At 35.2% G+C, this 13,576-nt stretch overlaps 1 protein-coding gene across 1 annotated transcript; it reads right to left on the bottom strand.

Annotated features, from left to right (window-relative positions):
• Positions 1 to 5,158: 5,158 nt before the first annotated feature.
• LOC139137695 (uncharacterized) lies at positions 5,159 to 10,329 on the bottom strand. Its single transcript, XM_070705924.1, has 5 exons — positions 10,054 to 10,329; positions 9,103 to 9,180; positions 8,703 to 8,776; positions 7,874 to 8,111; positions 5,159 to 6,360 (listed from the first exon to the last, which is right to left on the bottom strand). Exons 1-5 carry the CDS (start codon positions 10,109 to 10,111, stop codon positions 6,152 to 6,154), a joined length of 657 nt encoding a protein of 218 aa, XP_070562025.1. The 5' UTR covers positions 10,112 to 10,329; the 3' UTR covers positions 5,159 to 6,151.
• Positions 10,330 to 13,576: the final 3,247 nt, after the last annotated feature.

Below are 13,576 nucleotides of genomic sequence, written 5' to 3' on the forward strand. Positions count from 1 at the left end.
GCGGATTGACACTTTGCATATAAAGAGTTGTCTGCCAAATAGTTTTTCAACTGTTCGGCGACAATGCGCTCTAAAAACACTTGACAGAAAACACAGATTCGACACAGGTCTGTAGTTCTTAGTACATTATGATCTAGACCTGGGTTCTTTATTAAAGGTCGGATAATTGCTGTTTTAAAAACCTCCGGAACAATGCCCGTCGAGAGCGAAGAATTAAAAAGGTGTGTAATAAAAGGTACAAGATCATGAATACAAGATTTAAAAATTTCAGTTGGTAAAATGTCTAAAATACACGATTTAGAAGAGGATTTCATTACTAAGTTTAAAACATCATTTTCGTTTACAGGTTAAAAGATGGCAATGAACATATCAAAGGTCTCGTTAAAATCGAGTGATCAATTACAGGAGTCAAACCTTTCCTGAGCATTTCAATTTTTTGTTGAAAAAAGTCCATAAATGTACTACTTAGTTCGTTCAAAGGAATGTCCGTTGGCCGAATTTTTGCACTTGCTTTCTTTCTTCCGGTTAATTCATCGACTATGGCAAAGAGTTCTCTGTATCGGCGGCATCAATGCGTGATCGGTGATCGGTGATCGGCTAAGTTGACAGCGTCAAAGGCAGTTCTGCAAAAAAGTCCACGCAAAGCACTAGTAGAGGAAAATTGTCGACGTGTTTCCATGTGTCATAAACTCATATCCATCGAATGCTGGACATTTCGGTCGTAGTATATCGTCAAAACTGATCGAACCTTGCGCCAACAAAGATAGGCAGACCGCACAGAACCCAATTCCAGCCGTCACGATGGGAGTCAAAATTACGGGTTTACCGACTGAATGAACTTCTGTAACTTATCTGATGTATGACATTTTAATCTACGTGCAGTAAAGGACTTTGTTCATTTATTGTTGGGAAAAAAACCAATCAATCATTTACTTCGTAACCGTAGGCCACAGGTCCACAGAGAAAAAGTGTTACAGAGACTTTTACTGACGGAGAGAGAGTCCATTCTTCTTTTCATTGCAAAGTAAATGAATCAGGCTAAGTTGCTTAAGGTAGTTCGCGCCCTGACCCCCTGGTACCCTATGACGTCATGTGGACATTTATGTCCGAGCCGGGTTCAAAGGGTTTTTCTCTTTCAAAATTTCAAGAATAAAAATCGGGGGTCACCGTGCAAATTTTGGTACTAGAGAAACAAATAACCCAAGATTTACCGATATTTAAAATTCAGAATGGCCACTGTCTCTGTGTTAACTCTAAATTTTTCGAATTTCAAAAAACTACGCCGGTGGAAAGTTTTCTTACACCAAGAGCTTAAAAATGAACCACCACAAGTGGTATATCAGAAAAGAATTGTGAAAGTTTGAGAGTCTGAATATCTGTTCTTGAGGTTAAGTATATTAGGCCTACTTGTGCTTATCAGTGAGATAAACCCATCGAATGACGGATTGATACAAAAACCAGTTTGGTAACAATTCATTGCGAAAGTCTCTATAGAGTGGACAGATATAGAGACAATGGAAATCGTCCTCAATACAATATAGTTATTCCTCTATGGACCTGTGGCCTACTGTAATGAAATAAATGAATGATTGGGAAAATCTTACTAAAATAAGGAGTGAACAAAAAAGTTGCCAGGATCAAGGAAGGAAAAAAATAATATACAGTTGACCAGGTAAAATATTATGCTACCTCATCAATCTTCCAACACCCCTCCCCCCAAAAAATAGGACAGTCCATCCCTACGGCCCGAAGTTAAAAACGTTTTCCAACGCTATATCGGATATTTCCGATTATGGCTTCCCAAGAAATACACAATTCACGTAGACCCTGGACATGTGACCGTGGCTCTATCGAGAAACGTACTATCGTACAACCTCTCTGTTATCGTCTAATTTTCCAAATTGTTTGTTTTTTTGTTTTATGTTTGTTTGTTTGTTTTTTTTTGTTTTTTTTTTCGTTAAGATACCATTCATACGCAATAATGTGAAGTCAAATCTTGATTGTTTGCGGTTTGTGTATGATAGTGCGTATATCGTAAGTGTATACTATGTTTGCTGTTTATGAAGAACTGATTAGCCATGGCGAAGTTTAGCAAGATAATTAGAAGGCGATGGGCATCGCAAATACCCGATTTATCATCGACACGATTGGAACTTATTTAGGATAATTGGACGGTGAAGTAATAGGGGGCCTATCGATTTTATCTGCAAATGTGAGTTCATTTGCTTTTCTTTTTACGATAATATTTGTTTTTATGAGTAATTTGTAATATCGCAACATTCAGCTAGAGGGCATGCACCTAACTCTTTCGAGAAATTTGAAAAATATGCAGATCCAATATATTATCCCGCATTAGTTCCAATCGTATTCATCGTGATGGTGAAAAGAAATGAGCTAATTTAGAATGATAATTACGGATATATCGTTTGGGAAATTATTATGTCCGGAAATTTCTAACATGAAGCAACTTTGGAAAGTTAAGGATGTTTAGATCAAGCGAATTATCGGAATCAATCGCGATTTGGTGAAGACAATCAGAGGCCATAATTTTTGTAAATATCCGACATATCATCATGGAAGACAATGCCACCCAGCGAGAAATGTTATCAACTTCGGCTCATTTGTAAAGTTTAGAAAGATAGTTATACTTGATGACTTCGATCTAGAATATCCGATTCTAATTTAGAACTCTAAACTTAGGCTACATTTCTATAGTTAAGCTTTCAAAACACGATAAGAAACAACACAAATCAGCACTTTAACCCTTTGGGTCCTAGTATAATTTTTCCCATCAAAATTTTTGTGCAACATTTTACCAATTTTTGTGAATTTTCTGTTTGTTTTTGGTAACTTTAGAAAATGAAATCAATGAAATATATTTTAGTGGCTACGATTTTTCATCAAAATTAGGCAAAAATCTGAAAAAAATTGTAATTCGCCCAGCCGTGGGCTTAATACAGACTCCAGAACTAGGTACAGCAGTGTTTGCATGATACATCTCTTGTATGAAATACATTTTTTGTAAACAAGAAAGTCGCAATTCGATAATTTCCATAAACCATAAGCGTACCAGTGTCTGATCACAGAGTATTTACATTGCAAATGATAAATAAATGTCATGTATTAAACTTTTTATCATACAAGCCTTACCTGTGTCATGTGTGCCTGCCTGCAATACCTTTATCTTCACTATCTCAACAAAGAAAACAGTCTTCCCTTTTAACCTCCTTCATCATATTCATTAGCTTTTTTAATACCGATCAAGGATCAACAACCTGGCTTATCACCCTGACCAAATGCAAGGTAAAACTGTTTGGGGCAATGCATATCTTACAGATGTGAACACCTTTTTATTGCTTGGAAACATAGGATAAAAATGTCCACAACATGAACAACGTTAAAGGAATTACTTCAACATGAACAATACAATTTTACACAATAAAACCATCTACAACTAGTTGTATTCATTGGTTCATATGTGTTTAACAGGCGCCCGTGGGTTGGATAGTCTGCTTGATCGATCTATCGATGGCGTACTCGATCTGACACGTTATCTTCCTGGTTGTGTCACGCGTGCTGCAACATCTGACGACTTCGGGTACTATGAATAGTTATACAAACACTCTTACATATAAGAAAGTTCTAGGTGTTTAATGTAAGAAAAGCGGCGATACACTTAATCTTGAAAATACTACTTTACCACCAGATGGAAATATGAATATTAATTAATAATTAATATGCTATTTATGAACAAGTAAACTGTTGTAAAAGATCGGGTCATAGTGTTCGAAAATGAGTACCAACATTCATCATCATTCACTCAGTGCATCGCATGGCTACATTCGAAAGATAACATGTACCTGTGAGAGCAGATGGAATATGCCATCGACAGACCGAGCAGACTATCCAACCTACAAGCGCCTGTGGCTGTTTTCCCTTCTTTACTCAAGGACGTTGACTTCACGGCCTTCGTTGTTTTATCCACAGCCAAGGTAGTACACTGGTATGTCAGGTAGCAACAATAACCATGGCAACTATTTAAAGTTGCTGTTAAACTTTGTAACACAGGCACTTTGAGAGTATCTTTACATTACATTATTTTTTAATACAATTTGTTTTACATTTCCGTATTTATTTGTATTTGTGCCATACCTGTTCAGTTTGGAGTACGTCATATTTTCATCTATCCTGTCGTATTGACATTATAGCAACATCATTTTGTTCTCTGAAGTCTGCCAATATTCAAGTATATTGTAACTTTTAGCCCAATATAATGTACTTTGGATATTCTAAGGTATACTACAAGGGGATGCTGACTTTTTAATAACATAACATAGTTATAACATTTACCCACTTATCCTGACCTCGTGTCCAACTTTGTTATAGAATTAAAATAATAAGATAGGGCTAAACTGTAGCAATCACATGGTTAAATTCAAGTGAGGTTGGTCCTGACATTATTTTATTAATTTATTTTTCTGTCCCAAAATCAATATTCATCAAATAAATATAATTGTAAATATTTCAATCTGCAGGATTTTAAATTTTGGAAAAAATATCATAAACTCTGCAAAGAAAAACCAGAGCCTGTAAAATATATTGATTGAACTATTTATCCGAGTTTTATATGTTTTTTAGAACACAGCTCACAAAAGATTTCTAACAGTCTTTGGCTTTGATGAATGTACTTTTGTCCACAAAACTGCACCCTCCTTGAAAGGAATTCTGCCACATGAAACTGAAAGGTAGAGACAATGAAAACTTTGACAGGTGTTTTAAATTTATTGCTATGGTTGTGTGTTAGGATTGATTTCAATCCTTGTCTTACCCAGAATTTTGCTGTGTGAGGCATAGTTATTCAAGTGGAAGTTTTAACCAAGTGTAGAAAAAGTTACTCCTGTAGACATTTTAACCAAGCATAGAAAAAGTTACTCCTGTGGCCGGCTGTTTTAACAAAGTGTAGAACAAGCAGAATATGGATATACATGTACCAATTGCAAGGTTTCAAGAAATAAGTTTAAGTTTATCCTAACCATACATTATATTATAACTGTCAATGATTATTGGACAATTTATAAAGATCATGGACATGTTGTAAATAATCCCAATCTTTTGACTTGATCAAAGTACATGTATTATTTGTACAAATTCTCAAAGATTTAACATTTGTGATGTGACTTTTATTTCAGAAATAAAAATACATTGTAAATATACAATATGTAAATGAAGTGCTCTAAATGTCTGTTTGTTGTACTATTTCACCACAAACATTCAATGAAAACTGAGGCCAACCACTGTCACTCCATTTGCTATAAAAAGACTCATGAATCAGTCTGTTTGTTGGTGATTTACACTGAAGCAATTTTTGGTCACCTTTAATTTCTTACATGTAAATATCTCTCTTGTCTGACAATACCCCTTTACTGGTTTTCTTCAGACATAAATCATTGTACTTTGTAAAATTTTATGAATTTGAACAGAGTGAATATTAACAGGCCTAAGTAAATGTCGTTACCAAGATATACAATATTTCCATTCAAGGTCAAGATCATCACAAATTGATACAATAAAATACAGTTCTGATTTTCATTGATGACCACTAACCAAAAGGGGGCATGTAAAAAATATTCTTACACTACTCACAAGGTAATTGTGTAACCTATCAGTTTTCCCTCAGACTGTTGTGTTTAGAATTTTACAAACAAAACTTGTATTCATCTTGGGCACATTTTGTAAGACTCAAAATCTCTCAATTCTTTTGTTCTTCTGCTTGCTTCACTCACTTTAAAACCTGTTGAGTATTAAAATGAGGCTTCTCCTGTATTTTTGGTGGACATCAAAATTAACCTTTCCTTCACAGAGTTCATAGGAAGAGTAGTGGCAATTTTCAATTTCAGGTAATTCGTTTCCCAATCCATAGCAAACTTTGCCCACTGACCCCAGATTTCTCCTCTTCCAGAACGAGATTGGTTCAATGTTTGACACAGAATTTCCAAATATCAGATGGTTTTACATTTGTATGTATACCAGTTCTGAATGAAATGAGGAGCAGTTACTGGAACCAAAAGTCAGAGGTTGCTGATAACCCACCAGGATCCTTATAGTTGATATACAGTGGTCTGGGCACCAAATACTTTGGTCTCGACATAGTCTAGGCACCAAATACTTTGGTCTTGACAACTTCATAAAATCCCCATAACATTCCATATCCACTTCGAATTTCTTTCTTGCTTTCTGTGAGAGTTTTGTCTACTGACGCTTGTAATGTCTGTTTGGCTTTCTTGTCACCAAGCTTAGCTGCTAGCCAGTCTAATCCTTCATACAAACCACTGCCATCAGTACATGCAGAGCCTTGAATATCTGTGTGGTCAATTAATAATTAAGAAAGAAAATTACAAACAGTATATGCCATGACATATAAAAAATTGAAAAGGTCATCACTGATGACATAGTCCCCCGCTTGCAGTAATAATTGACATGCACATGTACACTATAATACAATGTCTGTGTACTAAAGTTTGAATGAAATCCGTTCAGGGATAGTTGAGTTATGGTTCAAAAACATGAAAAAATTGTAACAAAATGGCTGCCCAGCAGCCATATTGGATAATACATGAATTAATCTGACGTATATATATATATATATATATATATATATATATATATATATATATATATATATATATTACCATAGTACTTGAGTTATGGTTCAAAAGTAATGGTTAAAAAACATGAAAAAATTGTAACAAAATGGCTGCCCAGCAGCCATATTGGATAATACACGAATTAATTTGACGTATATATATATATATATATATATATATATATATATATATATATATATATACACACCATAGTACTTTGTGTACCAACATTATATATATATATATATATATATATATATATATATATATATATATATATATATATATATTATATATATATATATATATATATATATATATATACACCACAGTACTTTATCTGTGTACCAACATTGAATGAAATCAGTTCAGGGATAGTTGAGTAATGGTTAAAAAACATGAAAAATTCACAACAAAGTGGCTGTCTGGCAGCCATTTTGGATCGTAACGCAAAATAAATTGACGTGCATATATATGGCACAGTACTTTATCCTTGCACACAGTTTGAAGAAAATCGACTCAGGGTGACAAAGAAACGGCTGCTGACAGACGGATGGATGGAAGGACGGATGGGACCCAATCTATAAGCCCCCGTCAGACTGTGTCTGTGGGGACTAATAATCTTAATGTGTTCTTACTATGACAAATGCAGTCAATACATAAATACATACTGCTACTGTACTGGGATAATTCCAGCATAAATACCGGTAATATGAGAGATAGAAATGGCACTGCATAGAGAAATTTGTTTTCTTCACACCTTTTGATTGAATATTTAAAGCTCCAATGCCCTTGACTTTTGTTGTATTCCCAGTGTTTTATTTTACTGCCTAAATTATATAGAAATATGTTCAATTATAGATATAGCTTGTACAAATATTATAACCGGTGTTACTGTTGGGGATCCAAATTTTCTTTCAGACCACAATTTACTCATCGACAATTAAAGAGTACATTGTACACAAGTCATTTTACTTGCAATGCTAATATGGTAATAACGCTAGATTGAATTTCAACATACTTTAGGGGAAGGTTTAGAAAATGTCATATTTTATGGAACACAAAAATAATGAAAATCTATTATATAACATGTAAGTCATAGGAAGTTTCCCTTCACCATGGTAGTGAAAGGTGTAAATTCTCTGTACGTAGGTCCACATTCTGCATTGATAACAGTTTCAGACAAGACTATAAGGTGAATGGGCAAAGAAAGACATCCATCTACTCACACCACTGTCTTTCTCTTATACTGTGCAAGTCCAACTTCTCTGTGATTTCCTGAACAGTCATTGCATTGGGCAGATCCTGTTTATTTGCAAAGACAAGCAAGACTGTCTCTCTCAACTCATCTTCTTTGAGAAAGCTATAAAGTTCATCCTTGACTTCAGGTAATCTTTCTTTGTCATTGCTATCCACAACAAAGACCAGAGCATCAGTGTTAGGGTAGTAGTGCCTGTACAGTGGTCTCTGGGGGAAAAAAATTCAAAATAATAGGTTAAACATGGAATTCAAATGGACCAAGGTACAAAAAACTTGTGTGAAAACACATAAAAACATGTGTATTTCCATACATGCTTGTTCACATTGGTTTGTTTGTACGGCCATCATGTGATATTTTGGGAATACTGAGTTGGTAGAACAAATTGTGTTCTTTTTATTCAGAAGCAGAATCATTCAATTCAATTTAGAAAGCTTATTGTCAATTTCGTCTGCTTTCTCCCAGTAAGTTGGAAGTAAACTAAATTTATATGAACTTGTAGATCAAAATATCTTTTGAAAGTTATTAATTTGATATACGACAGCTGATAAGAACTCAAGTTTCTCATATTTTTTGATGTCAAAAGCTCAAGTGGAACTTTACAAAAAATTCAGCTGTCAAAAATAGATAAATCTGGCCATCCTAATTTATTGTAAATAAGTCCACACTCTCTCTCTTCAAACAGCTGTCATATATCAAAGTAATATAACTGTAGTTTCCTTATAAGAAAAAAAGGACAAACAATATCACAACTGTTTTTCTTTGTAAGAAAAAAAAGGACAAAAAATATCACAACTCACAATTTTGCCTCTTCCTCCGACATCCCATGTTACAAAGTTGATACCTTTGTGTTCTACAGTTTCAACATTAAATCCTGAAAGAAACAACATGCATTCAAACATCAGAACTTGAACCAGAGGATCTACAAGATGACTGCTGAACAGAGATCAGAATGATCTTAGAAAATCTAGCAATACCTTATTTAAATTTTTTTCTCAAGGGACTCTTTGAAATTCCAAAATATTCTATTTTGTTGAAAAAACCCATACCAATGCTGTTAGTAATGTTATTTTGGGGTCATCAAATAAACAAATACATGTATGTATATCTTATGGTATAGAAGGTCAAAAAAGTGTATTAAAACAAGACAACACACAAACATTTATTCTGTCTGGGAAACAACAAATTTCTCTGACTTACCAATCGTTGGTATTGTTGTGACAATTTCACCAAGACGCAATCTGTACAAAATGGTTGTTTTGCCAGCAGCATCCAAACCTATCAGATGTAATACAAAGCAAAGGTTGTAAAATACAAAGTATATCTTCAACTTATAAATTGTAAGATGTAATTAATGCAGGAGGGACACATCTGCTTCATAAAACCTCCGGTATAAAATAGCTCCTTTAATCAAGACTGGTGATCGATTACATTTTCGTAAGCTACACAAATAATCAGGATATGCGCTCATATTTTTCCTTTCATGAAAATAGTAGTACTACTATCAACTTCCTTTCCTCCACACTTAACATGCGTCCAGTAGCTACCTAATATTGCACTGTTAATTAAGGCGAGAGTTCCTAAGGCCCCACCCCACCCCCAAATTTTTTTCTTAGGTAGCATATACAATACTTTTAAGTGTACTCATGCTAAAACTAACCTAACCCTAATTCTAAACCCCCAAAAGTTGTTTATGATGTGCTTTGTCCAAGGAAAATCCGCGATTACAGTTATTTCCATGTATTGGGGGGGGGGGGGGGTAAAGGAACTCTTGCCTTAGTTTACTTTCATCATAACAGACTAGTATACACAACATAAAGGTTTACTACTTCACGTTATTTCATGTTTGTGTTAATATGGTTAGCTGACACCGTGACCATCACCATGACAACAGCAAAACAATAATACAGGTTTTTTTTTAATAATACGAGTAATCCCACAGCTCAATCACAGACGGACTGAGGCTCAATGTAAAGGCCACGCATTGAAATAGCTAGCAATAAAAAGTGTAAACGTCAAGTTATAAGTTGTGAGGGAAAGTGCAGAAATGATGCACTTGACAAGTTGAACACAGTGGTACACAGCATCTCTGGCAGTGCACATCACTGTTGCTCTTTCCCGTTTCTAGCTATATGGGATGGATATACTTACCCATCATCAGGATTCGCACCTCCTTGTTTCCGAAAAGCCGTCTGATCGCGTTGCCCATGTTGCTCTGAATTCACTCGAGACGAAACTGAAGCATGGTACATGTGATTCGTACGCTGTGTCCCTCAACTACAGGATGTTTGGTCATGTCATCTTCGATCACGTAGTTACTTCCAGCGTGTACACTTTCGCAGAATCCCTGATTGAATGCTTCTAAAAATAGATATTAGCGCATCGCAATCCTGTCTGTCTCGCGAGAGTCTCGGACATCTCGGGGTTGACTTGGGTCGCAGTACGCCTGCGCACAGCGTTGACGGCAAAAAAAGAAAGTAAGGGACGGACCATTAGATCTTGGGAGGGGGGTGGTCAAAAACAGAAAAAAAAAATTTTCAGAGCAGAAAATTAGGAAAAAAAAAATCTTCAAACTAGTTTGCAAAATAAAAAATAAATAAATAAGAAGACAAAGGCGTAAAAAAAAAATCTGCAAAAGTCTTTAAAATTTTAAATTTTAAATTTTTTTTAGATTTTACCGACAGTAAGCAACTTTCTGTATTTTTAATACATCCTCCCGGCACATTTTTAATTTTAATTTATACATTTAGAGTGACTGTATCCCTTATACTGGAAGTTGTGATTATCTTATCTTTTCAGGACTTTTGTAGTCTGATCACTTGAAAATTATGAAATTATAGAGCCTGTTTTCTACTTATTTCCTGCGTACAAACCAAGCAGGTACACTAGGTAAAACATTGAAACTATGGTATGGTTGTCAAGACAGAAAGTTGTATTTGCCTTTAAGATCAAGGTAAACAGATGCAGGCCACATCAGTTTCATTTTTTTCACAGCATTTTATTACAATGATGAATGCAAGAATGGGTGAACAAGTAGAAACACGTCAATAATGATAAAACAACATATCAAGTCATTATGTATTATTTTGCTTTTAAAAAGGCATTTTCAATTCTTTTTTCTCAAAAAACAGCCTCAAATAACAACAGCAACACATGTTTTAACATTCAACAATACGCTATGTAGAATGCCATCTATCCAACAAATCCCAACACAAAAACACATAAAAGGGTTGAACTTTGAAAGTTTCTCGATAGCAAATACTGAATAAATCTGCATGGTTAATCGTTTTTGTGTAGCAAATTTCAAAGAAATTGGACAAGCCCTTTCAGAGAATACAGATTTTTTGACCATGAATGGCATAAATTGCCCAAAAAGACAAATACCATTGAAATTTCAACACATCTATACACATCCAATCAATTTGGACATGCTGCTACAGAGAAATAGATGTTTTGATCAAAAAAGGGCAACAATTGCTCTAAAAAAACAAATATGCAAATTTCACTATATTATTTAGCTTATTTTAGCTTCTCAGCTTGTCAAAATCAATTGTAAATCATGAGATATGCATGATGTTTGGTGGGGTGAATGTAGGCATTTCACCACGCAGTAGAAAGGGAAGCCAGGAAACCAAAATAGTCAATTTTCAAAACTATAGGAAGCTACTGAGGAGCAAGAAGACCATATTTCAGAGGAAGATGTGTAATCCGAAAAAAATGCTCCCAAAGTGCCACCAAATAACACCATTTTTATCTCTATTTTTCAAAAGCTCAAACAGCAGGAGGGGGGACACCCCCCTCCTGACCTCCCCCGGCAAATACTCCCCAAGTGCCACCAAATAACACCATTTTAATCTCTATTTTTCAAAAGCTCCAACGGCAGGAGGGGGACACCCCCTCCTGACCACCCCACGCAAAAATACTCCCCAAGTGCCACCAAATAACACCATTTTAATCTCTATTTTTCAAAAGCTCCAACAGCAAGAGGGGGGACACCCCCCTCCTGACCTCCCCCAGCAAATACTCCCCAAGTGCCACCAAATAACACCATTTTAATCTCTATTTTTCAAAAGCTTCAACGGCAGGAGGGGGACACCCCCTCCTGACCACCCCCCACAAAAATACTCCCCAAGTGCCACCAAATAACACCATTTTAATCTCTATTTTTCAAGAGCTCCAACAGCAGGAGGGGGACAAAAAAATTATAAATCTGAAAATTTACTCTGAAAAAAACAATTTGCACAGCTAATCTCAATTGGAAAAAAAAATTTCAGAAATTTACAATAGTAAAAAAAAAATTTTCACAATTTCATTGTGACCACCCCCCCCTCCCAAGGTCTAATGGTCCATCCCTAACAAGTTGCAACAAGCTACGACTACGGGGAAAAGCGGTCTGTCCCCTAGGGTGGGGAGGTTGGGGTTCTTTGTGCAACGATTTATTTTATTTTATTAATTTTATTTTATTAATTTTGACTGTGATATTTCAAATAAAGATATCAAATTCCAAACTGTCTCACTACTTTCTTTATTACTACAAGTAATTTTATTAATTTTGAACTGTGATATTTCAAATAAAGATTTCGACTCCAAACCGTCTGACCGCTATATATTACTATGCAAGTCCATCTCTCCTCTCCAACCAGTATACACACCACTGCAATTGCTGAGCAAAAATTGCAGAGATTGTTAATCGGCTATCCGTATCAGCGGATTAAATTAAGTCATGGAGGTAGAATGAAACTTTCTTTCTACCTCCATGATTGAGTCAACAAATATAACGGCCATACAACGCGTAGTAAAATAAGACAAGGGGTGAAGATTACATAATGGAGAACATGAGTATGGCAATTAATCCCCCCCCCATCCCGCCACTGTGGCTGCAATCTTTTTATTTTCTGTCCTACATCATTTTTTTCCACGCGTGGAACGGACATCAAATCAGGTCCAGTAATACAGATATTTTATGTGATTACCAGTTTTTTCAAATGTGCTTCTTGAGTTAACTACATGTCACTGGCATCTAAATATAAGCTTAGTGAGTAGAAACGAACACTTCCACTCAGTACTATACATATGAACATTGTCTTGCTTGTTTTACTGTATTTTCGTTGTCAGGAAAACATTTATTTCTTTGTTTACTGAATAATATGTCCTGTTTAAAAGAGTAAATATCCTGAAAGTATGACATTTGTTTTGTTTTTTGTTACTTATTTTCATTCTAAGTAGCGACTTGATTACGAATCTTGTCATGTGTTCTAAATTTTCAATATGCTGAGTAAGTCCATCAAAAACATCTCTATTAAAGTTTTGATCACTGCATGGCAATATTTATTGAAACATAAACCATGAAATGTGTTTCCCAATATCATACAGCAAAAGCCTGTCTTGGAACGAGTTTTGACCTAACATCTGTTGTGTGTTTATATCATCAATACTGGCAAAAAATGACAATGGACTTCCTCTGAGTATTTTGAAAATGTTAGTGTTGCTAAAGGCGGCACACCTCCAGAGAATGAGAAAGTTGGATTTCCTTAATTTTGTGACAATTTTTTTCCTTTTGTCTGTTATGATCAATTTTTTTTGCAAGACATTATTGGATCTATTTTTTTTCCTTCTGCACCTGCCAACAATTTTTTTCCCTAAAATCCTCCAGTCCCCTCCTGAAATCAAATGG

This window comes from Ptychodera flava, chromosome 7 (genome assembly GCF_041260155.1).
Source record: "Ptychodera flava strain L36383 chromosome 7, AS_Pfla_20210202, whole genome shotgun sequence".
In the NCBI taxonomy this organism is placed as follows: Eukaryota; Metazoa; Hemichordata; class Enteropneusta; family Ptychoderidae; genus Ptychodera; species Ptychodera flava.

Bases quoted from the DNA above. Each gene is read 5' to 3' on its own strand.
- LOC139137695 (XM_070705924.1), bottom strand. From the start codon at position 10,111: ATGGGCAACGCGATCAGACGGCTTTTCGGAAACAAGGAGGTGCGAATC. The intron at 8,112-8,702 runs GTGAGTTGTGAT...TTTTTCCCCCAG, and splicing joins TCGGAGGAAGAGGCAAAATT to AGACCACTGTACAGGCACTA. The intron at 6,361-7,873 runs GTGAGTAGATGG...TTGACCACACAG, and splicing joins TATAAGAGAAAGACAGTGGT to ATATTCAAGGCTCTGCATGT.